This window comes from Gobio gobio (genome assembly GCF_949357685.1).
Source record: "Gobio gobio genome assembly, chromosome: 22".
NCBI classification, from domain to species: domain Eukaryota; kingdom Metazoa; phylum Chordata; class Actinopteri; order Cypriniformes; family Gobionidae; genus Gobio; species Gobio gobio.
Window position 1 is genome coordinate 2740732 of NC_137118.1, and position 12500 is coordinate 2753231.

The following is a 12500-nucleotide window of genomic DNA, read 5'->3' on the forward strand; positions in this document are numbered from 1 at the left end:
CCTCTCTCTCTCTCTCTCTCTCTCTCTCTCTCTCTCTCTCTCTCTCTCTCTCTCTCTCTCTCTCTCTCTCCTCTCTCTCTCTCCTCTCTCTCTCTCTCTCTCTCTCTCTCTCTCTCTCTCTCTCTCTCTCTTCTCTCTCTCTGTCAGTAAGGTCACATGATCCAGTGAGACCCTGGAAGAGACTGAGGTTTACTACTATAGTGTCTGTGTGTATCAGTGTACCGCTGCCTAAAAATGTCCCAATACATATTTATTGTAATGCACTTTTTCACTCTAATTAATAAATTACTTGTGTTTATTTTAAATTAAAATATTTTTATATAATTTATTTTTAAATAATTTTTTTCCCCGATTTATTTATTATTAGGCGGAGTTTAACAAAAATAAATAATTTTTCACAATGGTAATTTGCGCATTATCAGTGAAGATCAAGTCGAAATATTTTTGTAAAATTATTAAATAATATATATGCGGTTATATGCACTTTTCACTGTAATTTCTAATTTAATTGTGTTAAATTAAAATATTTTTATTAAATTATTTAATTGGATTTTTTTCTAATTTATTTGTTTATTTATTATTAGGGAGTTTAACAAAAGTAAAATAATTTTTTACGATGATAATTTGAGCATATCAGTGACGATCAAGTAGAATTTTTAGTCTTTTTTATTAAATATTTATATGTCTTTGTGTATCTGCATGAGGAGTGTACCGGTGCTAAAAATGTCCCAATACATATCTCTTATAATGCACCTTTTTCACTCTAATTAATAATTTACTTGTGTTCAAATATTTATAATTTTTAATAATTAATTACAATTATTTTTAATAAAATATTTAATACGTTTTTTTTAAATAATACATTTTATTATTTATTTATTTTTTATTATAAGAGGTGTTTAACAAAAGTAAAATATTTTTCAGTGATAATTAATAATGCGCATTATCAGTGAAGATCATGTAGAAATATTTTTGTAAAATTATTAAATAATATAAATAATAGTGATAGTGTCTGTGAATATGTATGCATTAGGAGTGTAAAAATATACCAATAAATATTTCTTATAATGCTATTTTTCACTCTAATTCATAATTTAATTGTCTTTGATTAAAATTAAAATATTTATAATTTAATTATTACTTTTAACTATTTTTAATAAATTATTTAATACTTTTTTTTAAATGATTAATTTATTATTTATTTATTATTATAGGGGGTGTTTAACAAAGTAAAATAATTTTTAAGTGATAATTAATAATGCGCATTATCAGTGACGATCATGTAGAAATATTTTTGTAAATAATTAAATAATATATATAATAGTGATAGTGTCTGTGAATATGTATGCATTAGGAGTGTAAAAATATACCAATACATTTCTTATCATGCTCTTTTTCACTCTAAATCTAATTCTAACTGCGTTTAATTAAAATTAAAATATTTATAATTTTTCTTTCGAGTTTTTTTTATTGATTTTTACAATATAAATCACATTTAACAATCCCCAACCCTCACCCCCAATAACGACTATACTGTTCAATAATTCTAAATAGCTAAATAAAGAAACAGATAAGCAAAAATACACAATTAAGAGTATTGCACACATTTGAAGAAATAAATAAAAAGAAAATAACAAATACAATAAAAATTGCAACAATAAAACAGTCAATAATAGAGCATTATTTAGTTATAAAAATAATTTTTAATGATTAATTTAAATAATTTACTTAGATTTTTATTGTATTTATTTTAAATTAAAATATGATATATTTTATTAAATTATTTAATAAAATTTGTTCCCAAATAATTTATTTATTAATTAGGAGTTTTATTTTAGGAGTTTAACGAAACTAAAACAATAGTTCATGATGATATCAGCGAAGATCAAGTAGAAATATTTCTGTCAATGTTTTAAATGTTATGTGTGTTAATGTGCATGGTCTTCTCCTGACGTCATGTGATCATGTGTGAGTGGGCGGCACCTCGGTGACTGTGGCCACTCTTCTGTAAAGCATCTATCTTCAGGAAATGATGAAGGCCTTTCTCCTTGCAGTGGGAGCCGTAACCCAGATACAGTATGTAATTTGCCCATACGTACGCGTCTGCGGCGCTCTATATTAAGGCCAAAAGTTTCTCTCATTATCAGAGTCCCTCATTACCTGTTTCTGTCATCTCACGCTCACAGGGATTTGGATTTATACCTGATAATTACCTTCTATATAAAGCCGACCAGAAACGGCCCGAGCGTATACACTGAAGCCTGCCCCCAAAACGCCTCGACCCAGCACTCGGAAAAATATCACACGCGTCAAAAAAATGATGATTTTTGTACACTTAGCCGTTTTATTTAGGTCGAGTAGATGGTAAGTGATGCACATAACGAGTTCAGAATCTGTTTTCTTTAACGGACTCGTCATCGCTGCTAATGTATGCAAATCTCAGCCTGGTTGCTAATGTTTCCCTCATTCTTTCAGATCGACGCCTTGTGTAAAAGAAGTAAAAGAATCAGAGGCTGCTTTCCTCAGCGTGTACAAGAGATTAATCGATGTCCCAGGTATGTCTCTCACACACACACACACACACACACACACACACACACTGCTGTAGTGTTTCACTGAGGCAAGAATACTGTAAACACATCAGTCATATTTATTGAGACCTCCGTCTCTAGTGTCTGAAACACACACACACACACACACACACACATGCGTACAGGCCGTCTTAATGACTTCTACGGCTTTAGAGACCTGCTCCGTTCCAAACCCCACACGCGGGAGAAACTTGGATTCTTATAAAATCCGCATTCATTGGCCCACAAACACCTTTTAATCTTCCGAATTGGCTTTCTAACGGTGAGATAATGGCCCCCCGATCCTCAGTTTTTATATGGTAATGTTCTGTTGCGCTGATCTATAATAAGTTAATGGTGCCGCAAAGGTTCATGTGACATCTCGGAGTGTCTTTAGCTCAATAGAGTTTCTGCACTAAACTGAAAAAAGTCCACCGAGTGTGTGTATGAGGCATCAAACTAGGGCTGTGCGATATTGAAGAAACATTTTAAATTGTTAAATATGCGATATTCGATATGATATTGCTTTAAGTGTGTAAAATCCCATTTCTTTCCTCAACTGATATCCTTCACTTAAAGCATAACCGACTGTGTTTACATGAATACTCATCAAGACGGCCATTTTGACACACATAACTGTGTGTATTTGACAGTTTGAGTGTGTAACAAGACACGAAAAAAAGATCGGCTTGTGCGCACGTTCAGTGTTGGGGAAAGTTACTTAGAAAAGTAATGCATTACAATATTGCGTTACTCCCTTAAAAAGTAACTAATTGAGTTACTTAGTTACTTTTTAAGAACAGTAATGCGTTACGTTTACTTTTTGCGTTACTTTTTCTCACCTGGGCTGGGCTTGTTTTTGTAGTTGTTTTTTTTTATAACAAAAAAGGTAATATTTTTGTAAAGACCTCTTTATACCAAAATGTAAATAATAAGCCCCAGGCTGAGGTAAAGATGCATTTTTATGCAGGAACACTAGAGGGCGCAGCTCTGGATAATGGAGAATAGGACGCAGGATTTTTTATTTTACCAATAAAAACAAAAAATCGAGTAATTTTCATCATCAAAGGTCAGCAGCAAGACATTGGTCAATTAAATATAAAGGTAGATTATGCATAAAAATTGTTGTTTTATTTAACATTTAAGTATTGGAGGTTTGCATAGTATTCTGATTTTGCATTTGACTGATTTTCTTCATTTTGAGGAGGACAGAATCTTTATTGTGCAAGTGAGATAAATAAATGCTCACATTTAGTCTAGAACTACAATAACCATCATGTTCACACACACACACACACACACACACACACACACACACACACACACACACACACACACGCCTCTACACTTATTTTTCTCAACATGAGGACAGGAGAGCTGTCAGTCAAATTAATGTGAAAAAGTACCTTTGTAAATTTGAAAAGTAATGCGTTACTTTACTAGTTACTAGGAAAAATTAATATTATTACGTGACTCAAGTTACTTGTAATGCATTTCCCCAACATTGCGCACGTTTCGGTGTGTGTGTGTCAGACAGCGCGAGACTGTAAGGAGTTGTTTTTCGCAAGTTATTGCGTTTAATAACTCTTTTTAACGTCAAGCAAGTCACATATAGTAACAGTCGTGTGCTCAGTCTATTCTCTGCTATATGCATCCACCGAAAACATACACTTTTCACAATGTTGAAGTAGCCTATTAAAATCATTCAGATATTGCGTGCCCTTGCGATATGTACATTTACGATATTCCGATATATTGCGCAACCCTATATCAAACCCCACTCTAAAGGTGTATCGAGAGAGACGAACCCAACTCGAGGATTAGCAGCCTTCAGATCACACACACACACACACACACACACACACACACACACACACACACACACACACACACACACACACACACACACACACACACACACACACACACACACACACTCACATATCTAGCAGTAGCCCCGCCCACATGTGTTGAGTGACAGGCAGACAGACAGCGCCGCCCGGGCCTGTTGGAGCAGGTCTGACTGTCGACTACTTAGCACATCCCTAAATTACCACAACACTGCGGTCTGGAGATCCCGGGCCAACTCAATGTGTGTTTTGGAGTGTGTGCATGTGTATTCGACTACCTTTATATGCGTGTATAATGTGTTTGTGAGTGTATTGTGTGTGTTGCAGGATGTTGGAGTGGGAGGTCTAGTCTGGGAATGTCTGTCTATCTGTCAGATCTGGAGCTTGTCCAGTCCTGTCTGTGTGTCTGCGAATGTGATCACAGCTTGACAAATTATCTCCTGATAGTTACACTGGTACACTGTGTAGGCCTGCGTGTGTGTGTGTGTGTTGTGGTGTGTGTTAACGGGAATGTTCGGAAGTGTTTTGGGTAGGGCTGTCACGATTATGAAATTTGGCTGACGATTAATTGTCCAATACATTATTGCGATTATGACGATTAATTGTCTGTTTTAGGGCTTTGGCGATTAATTGCCTGTTTTAGGGCTTTGTCGATTAATTGTCATACAAATTGTTGTGATTATTTAATTGAATCCCTTGTAAGTTGTCACTTGCAATAACACATTAATACACTTAAAGCCTTTAAATATTAAAGTAATTTAATCAATGAAAAATATGGTAAATGGTAAATGGACTGCATTTATATAGCGCTTTTAACAGACCTACGGCCATCCAAAGCGCTTTACATTTTGCCTCACATTCACCCATTCACACACTCATTCACACACCGACGGGGGTGTCAGCCATGCAAGGCGCCATCCAGCTCGTCGGGAGCAGCTGGGGTTAGGTGTCTTGCTCATGGACACCTCGGCACTTGGTCAGGAGGAACCGGGGATCGAACCACCAACCTTCCGGTTTGTAGACAACCTACATGAACCACTGAGCCACTGCCGCCCAAAAATATGTATCTTTCAGAAATGTGTACATTTAAAGAAACAATGTAAATGTATATGAAAGTATAAATAATAGAAACAATCACCATAAAGTTACCATAACACATAAAGGACTGTCAATATCTCATTCCAAACTAAAGTAAAATATATATATATTTTACAACTTTGAAAATTCTGTAAATAACAGAAACAATGAATCACAAATATAAACTATGACCATAACAGAACAGGCCATAAAAATCAAATTCTGAAATAAAAACAATCATGCTCCTTAATGGCTTGGTAGATTACGGGAAAGAAACACTAGCATGTTGACTTTTTCTGGTTTAAGACAGCATCTAACTGGGGTGACAATGTTGCCAGCTGTACTGAACATTCTTTCAGAAGCAGTACTTGTTGCACATATGCACATGTAGGCTACTTTCTCGCCAATTTGGAAATTAAAGGAAACCTATGTATGACACGCCAATTCGTTATGCCATTTTGGAGTGCTATCAAGACGCATAATCGCTTTTCGTGTTTATCAACGCCGTTTCATTCTATCCCCCTACACTGCCCCTACCCATCACACACACACACACACACACACACACACACACACACACACACACACACACACACACACACACACACACACACACACACTGCCCCTAAACCTACCCATCACAAGAAACATTCTGCATTTTTACATTTTCAAAAAAATAACATAATTTAGTATGTTTATAAATCCATTTACATTCACGCGGAATCACACGGCGTAGACATACACGTGGAGATTATGGTTTGTTTCGGCGTACACATACAAGCGGAATCACACTGCGTAGACATACACGTGGAGATTATGGTTTGTTTCGGCGTACACATACACGCGGAATCACACAGCGTAGACATACACGTGGAGATTATGGTTTGTTTCGGCGTACACATACACGCAGAATCACACAACGTAGACATACACGCGGATAGCTCAAAATGCGTACTGATAACACGCCATTTGGCTTTAGAAAGTTAAGCAAAGCCATGATGTCATGTTGATTGGCGTTGTCGTTTTCGGCTTTGAAACTAAATCCATCTTTGTTGAATAACTGGGCTGCTCTAACTCAGGATGGAGAAATCAACAGGGCAATATAATTTGAACGTAATGCTCAGCGTAATGAATTCAGAGGGAGACCGGTAGAAGTAGAGTGCTGCAGGTACGTCGTTCATGAACGAATGATTCTTTAATATGACTCGGGACTACCGAGTTGTCTCAGAGAGTGATCCGTTCATTTTGTTGGCCGCGCGTGTGCGCAAAATCCCATAGGTTCTGTACATGAAACAGAAAATGTTAGTTCATCCCTCGAGTTCGGGTTGAGTCTTTCGTTCTTCCTGTTATGCTGAAATGACTAAATTTTTTATTTTTTTTTTCATTTTGCTGAACGAGATTCAAAGATCCGAGTCTGTAAAATGATCCGAACTTCCCGCTACTAACTACAGGGCCCCCTTGTGTCTTCTAATAGTGGGCAATAATAACGATCACCTGTAATGACCGCGATTAGACCAATTAATCGCGATCAAACGATTATTTTTTATAATCGTGACAGGTCTAGTTTTGGGTACCTTTATGTGTGCAATGTTCAGCTTACTTCAGAAGACTCATACATACATACATACATACATACATATAATATACATCGTTTTTTTGCTTTGCTCAGTCAGGCTGTTAGTGTCACTAGCCCTAATAAAAACATGTTTACCCACATTTTTATACATTCATTTATCATTTTACTTCAAACTTATTTATAATAATATGTGTGTGTGTTTTTGTGTGTAATGAAAATAGAAGTATTGAAAAAAAAATGCCAAAAGCACATAAAATTACTAAAACCTAAACTAAAATTAAAATACACAATAAAAGCTAATTCAATTAATAACATGCTAGTATGTTAACACCCTTGAGTCGATGATATAGTACACACACACGCACAAACACACACACACACACACACACACATGTATATATATATTTATATATATATATATATAGTATATATAAAATATATATTTAAAAAAATGTTTTTATTGGGTCTAGTGAAACTCCCCACATTTGTATTAATTAATTTAACATTGAAACTTATTTTATATGTGTGTGTGTGTGTGTGTGTGTGTGTGTGTGTGTGTGTGTGTGTGTGTGTGCGTGTGCGTGCGCGTGCGTGTGTGTGTGTTTATGCGTGTGTGTGTGTGTGTGTGTGTGTGTGTGTGTGTGTGTACGTACGTGTATGTATATGTGTGTGTGGATGTGTTTGTGTGTGTATATGTGTGTGTGTGTTGTTGCTGTTAACTAAAACTAATAAAATCGTTAATTTAAATAAAGTAAATATATCTTAAATGCAAATAGAAAGCTAAATAAAATGATTGAAAAGCACAAAAAATGACTAAAACCTAAACTAACATTAATATAGAAAATAAAAGCTAATTAACGTACATTAATAATAATAAAATACACACATCATATATTTTATAATGTTTTATCTGCGTTCGGTTCACACTGAGTTTGAATATTTAGTACAGGAGTGACAGCCGCATTCATTCCAGAGGATGATGACAGGAAATGGCAGATCCATGTTTCCTGTTTACACTCGTGTTAGCCGTTGAGGAGCGACTCCAGTTTCTGCTCACACTGTGAGAGTAATCCAGATGTGGCTCAGGCTGATCTGATGTGTGTCACAGATGCTGCACCTCTGGATCTGAAGGCATTCCCACATGAGCGGTGAACATTAGCTTACAACGGATTGTGTTGTTCAGCAAATGACACACACACACACACACACTGATGTGCCAGTGTAAATCAGATCTGAATTGGCTGGTCATTTCGGTCACATGACAAGCCGCCCGTCAAGCCGAGTTGAGCTGAAATGGCAGTTGCCACGGCTACAAAAGGGAACATGACAGCATATCATTCAGACTTCCTCTTGCAGTTTTTAGATATGACACACACTCACACGGCACACATAACACACACCCATCAGCACTTCCTGTGCCCTCAGCTGAGAATGCACAAACCACCATCTCCACTGCAGCTTCACATGTGCAGGAATGACATGCTTTATTCTACACTCATCTCTGTCAGCTCTCGCTCTCACACACACACACACACACACACACTCGCCCGCGTGTTCCGCAGGGGCTAATAAAATAGTTTGATTACATAATTAACTTGGCTGTCTCATTAAGGAAAATCAACGGGAACAGGGCCATAATTAGTCATATAGCAATTAGCATTTGAGGGGGACAGACAGTGATGGAAAAAGCGTGTGTGTGTGTGTGTGTGTGTGTGTGTGTGTGTGTGTGTGTGTGTGTGTGTGTGTGTGTGTGTGTGTCAGAATGTCTTGGTCCTTCAGTGTGGAGGGCTGGCCCCGGTCCCACACCACCCTTCTCTTAACATCGCCTTCCATTTATGAAAACAACAAATTATCACCCTGCCAAATATGAATTAGTGAAACGTCTTTTACAACCTGCTAACCTGACATTCCCTCAGCCGTGGTGTGTGTGTGTGTGTGTGTGTGTGCAGGGCTCCAGACTAACTTTTTTCACTAGGAGCACAGTGGCCCCCAACAGAAAATGTTAGGGGCACAACCAGAAATTTTAGGGGCGCACACCGTAAATCAACATGCTAACCAAATCTACTAATTTCCACTGTATTACTAATAGGGATCGGTATCGTTAAAGTTTTAATGGTATTACTACTCTTACCGATACTGCTTATTGATCCGGTACTTTGACAGTATTCTTACCGGTTCTTTTTATTATACTTTTTTTTTTTTTTTTTATATATATAAAAAAACATAATTAAGAACATAATTAACATGGCTTTATAATCCCAAAAGTAAAATATCTATAGCAAAAGAAACCGCAAAGTTTGAACAAAATATAAAACATCTATTTGTGAATGGACCAGTGTGCAGGCATTCGGAAGATCTGCTAACATTAAATATTACAGTAAAGAACAAACCTGCAAAGAAATCTAATAAAGTAATGAAATGTAAAATAACACTGCATAGTTTTCACTGTATAAATTGATAGATTAATGCTTACAAAAGCTAAAGTTATTAAATCAAGAGATGTGAATATTTTCTATTTGCCTTTTGTTCGATTCGAATTAATGGCTCAATCATCAGCTGGTTTAGACGCTGCCCCTTTAAGACCGATCGAATGTAGAACTAATAATATCATATTCTCCTATTTCTGCAAACTATTTACGCCCATTTAAGATATAAACTGTTAAAATAACTACTCTCCAATCCGGTCATTTTGACACCGGCTATTTGTTGTTTATTTGATGGTTTAGACGCGCACACGAAGCCTAAAATATTAAGTGCAAGTCGGTCCATTTCGCAGCACACACACACATAAGGCGCCTTGAAGTTGGAAACAGCGTCTCTTGCGCGGATTATTGTGCATTTAATAGCTCTTTATTATCAAACACATCCCGCAGTTTAGCAAAAGTAGAGACTGCAGTTTACAACAATCACTGAATCTGACGTTTAGTTTAGGTTTAAGGAGAAATGTGCTGTGACGGGAAGGATGTCGCGCTCGACGGAACACGGCTATAGGAATAGTTTTACCTCATCCATCTTTTTATAATTCTTGGAAGCCAAAATCGAAAATAAAATTAGATTAATATCACAGCACATACCTAAAGTTTAAGCAGACTAAACTTTTGTGTAGTTCTCTTGGCCATCGTCACTCATTAAGCTGACTGTGGTGTTGTGTTCGCTGTAGCTCCACGTGAGAGAGCGCTCTTTCTCTCTCTTCTGGATTGCGAATGGCAAAAATGCATCACGGACAAATGGTTTAATATTATCTCATATAGAGACGGCTGGCAAAGATAGAATTTGCCAGACATAACGTCTATCAATTATAATTATTAAGTGTATTTTCTTAATTTCTCCAGTACCGACAGCGGGCAAATTTACTGGTCGCACATGTGCGACTGGATGTAAAATTCAGTCGCACACTCTCAAATTTTAGTCGCAAAATGCGACCATTTAGTCGCACTCTGGAGCCCTTGTGTGTGTGTGTGTGTGTGTGTGTGTGTGTGTGTGTGTGTGTGTGTGTGTGTGTGTGTGGAGCATGTGACTGACTGCACTCATCAAACCAACAGTGGCTCTGATGGAGGATTTTTCAGCATAATTGTTTCCTTTTTTTATTATTAGAAATCTTTTCACATTTTTTAAATATAAAATACATTTGTACATTTTTAATTTTTTATATAAAAATATTTATTGTTTCTATTTTTGTAAATTATTTTAATTTTAATAGAAAAAAAATATATTTTTTTTATTGTTTCTATTTTTGTAATTTGTTTATTTTAAATATAAAATAGTTCACATTTGTACATTTTTAATTTTACATATAAAAATATTTATTGTTTCTATTTTTGTAAATTATTTTAATTTTAATAGAAAATAAAAAATATTTTATTGTTTCTATTTTTGTCATTTGTTAATTTTAAATATAAAATAGTTCACATTTGTACATTTTTAATTTTACATATAAAAATATTTATTGTTTCTATTTTTGTAAATTATTTTAATAGAAAATATAAAAATATTTTGTATATATTTTTGTAAAACAATTTAATTTTAAATATAAAATATATTTGTATTATTTCTATTTTTGTCATTTTTTTCATTTTAAATATAAATCGAAAAATATTTTAATTTCAATTTTTGTAAAAAAATAATTATAATAATTTTAAATATGAAATGGATAAATATTTTATTGTTTCTATTTTTGTAATTTTAAATAGAAAATATAATTTTCAAAAAAATTATTTCTATTTTTGTAAAAAAAAAAAAAAATTATATGAAATGGAAAAATATTTTACTTTTATTTTTGAAAAAATATATATATTTTCGATATAAAATAGAAAAATATTTCATTATTTCTAATTTTTTATTTTAAAAGTAGAACAGAAACATATTTTATTATGTCTATTTTTGTAAATACATTTTTAAAAATCATTTTCATTTAGTTTTATTTACTTGAGAATGCAGCTGCTCTTAGTTTACTCCACAGATCTCAGATTATTTACTTGTTTATTATTTATTATTAATAATTGCATATTTTTCCTCAATGAATAATAATGAGTTTAAGTTGTTTTGTGTGAGCCTCAAGTAAATATGATGTAAAATAAGAGTTAGTGCATCTTTGTCTTTGTCACAGTTGTTCGTGCTCTGGTCAGAATGAGCGTGTGTGTGTGTGTGTGTGTGTGTGTGTGTGTGTGTGTGTCCGTCAGCATCAGTGATGACTCTCTGTTATTGTGATTGAACAGAGCAGAAGTCGAGCCGAGGCGCTGGAGCTCAGTGTGGATTTATTGGCGTGTTTTGGCTTGGCTTGTTTTTCTAGTTAACATTTTTAGCTGCGGCTGGCAATCCGCAAAAATGCAAAAACACTTTTAGGTATTTAATCAAGCTGCACACACTGATCTCCATACACAGCTCTCACTGAATCAAACCTTTGACCAGCTCTGAGCGCGGTATCCTGACCTGTGTGTGTGTGTGTGTGTGTGTGTGTGTTTCAGATCCTGTCTCTGCTTTGGAGGCGTCTCAGCAACTCCAGGTGACTGTTCGGAAGATGCACGACTTAGAGACAGAAAACCAGAGGCTCAAAGATACACTACAAGAGTACGAGCGGGAGATCGCAGAGGTTAAAAACCAAGGTACACACCCCGGCTCCTCAACTCACTGTGTGCAACTTCTCCACGGAGGAGAGAAACGCAACTCAATAAAAGCTCAACTCAAAGTTTAATTCAATACAATTATTAATAAAATATAATATATATATATATATATATAAATTACATCTCATATATATGAGATATCGGGTGGACGGGGAAAATACATAAAATATGAAAAATAAAATAAAAAAAAACTATAGATTTTCATACATATATAATACACACACACACATACACACACACACACACACACACACACACACACACACACACACACACACACACACACACACACACACACACACAC

The 12500-nt window shown here is 35.1% G+C and overlaps 1 protein-coding gene across 4 annotated transcripts in view; it reads left to right on the forward strand.

Annotated features, from left to right (window-relative positions):
* cux1a (cut-like homeobox 1a) overlaps positions 1-12500 on the forward strand; it is a 263147-nt gene that overhangs the window by 142796 nt on the left and 107851 nt on the right. For all 4 annotated transcript variants that reach the window (XM_079804718.1, XM_079804716.1, XM_079804717.1 and 1 more), the window contains exon 5: positions 12038-12175. In XM_079804718.1, coding sequence (XP_079660844.1) covers positions 12038-12175 — 138 coding nt within the window. The remainder of the gene's footprint in view (positions 1-12037; positions 12176-12500) is intronic.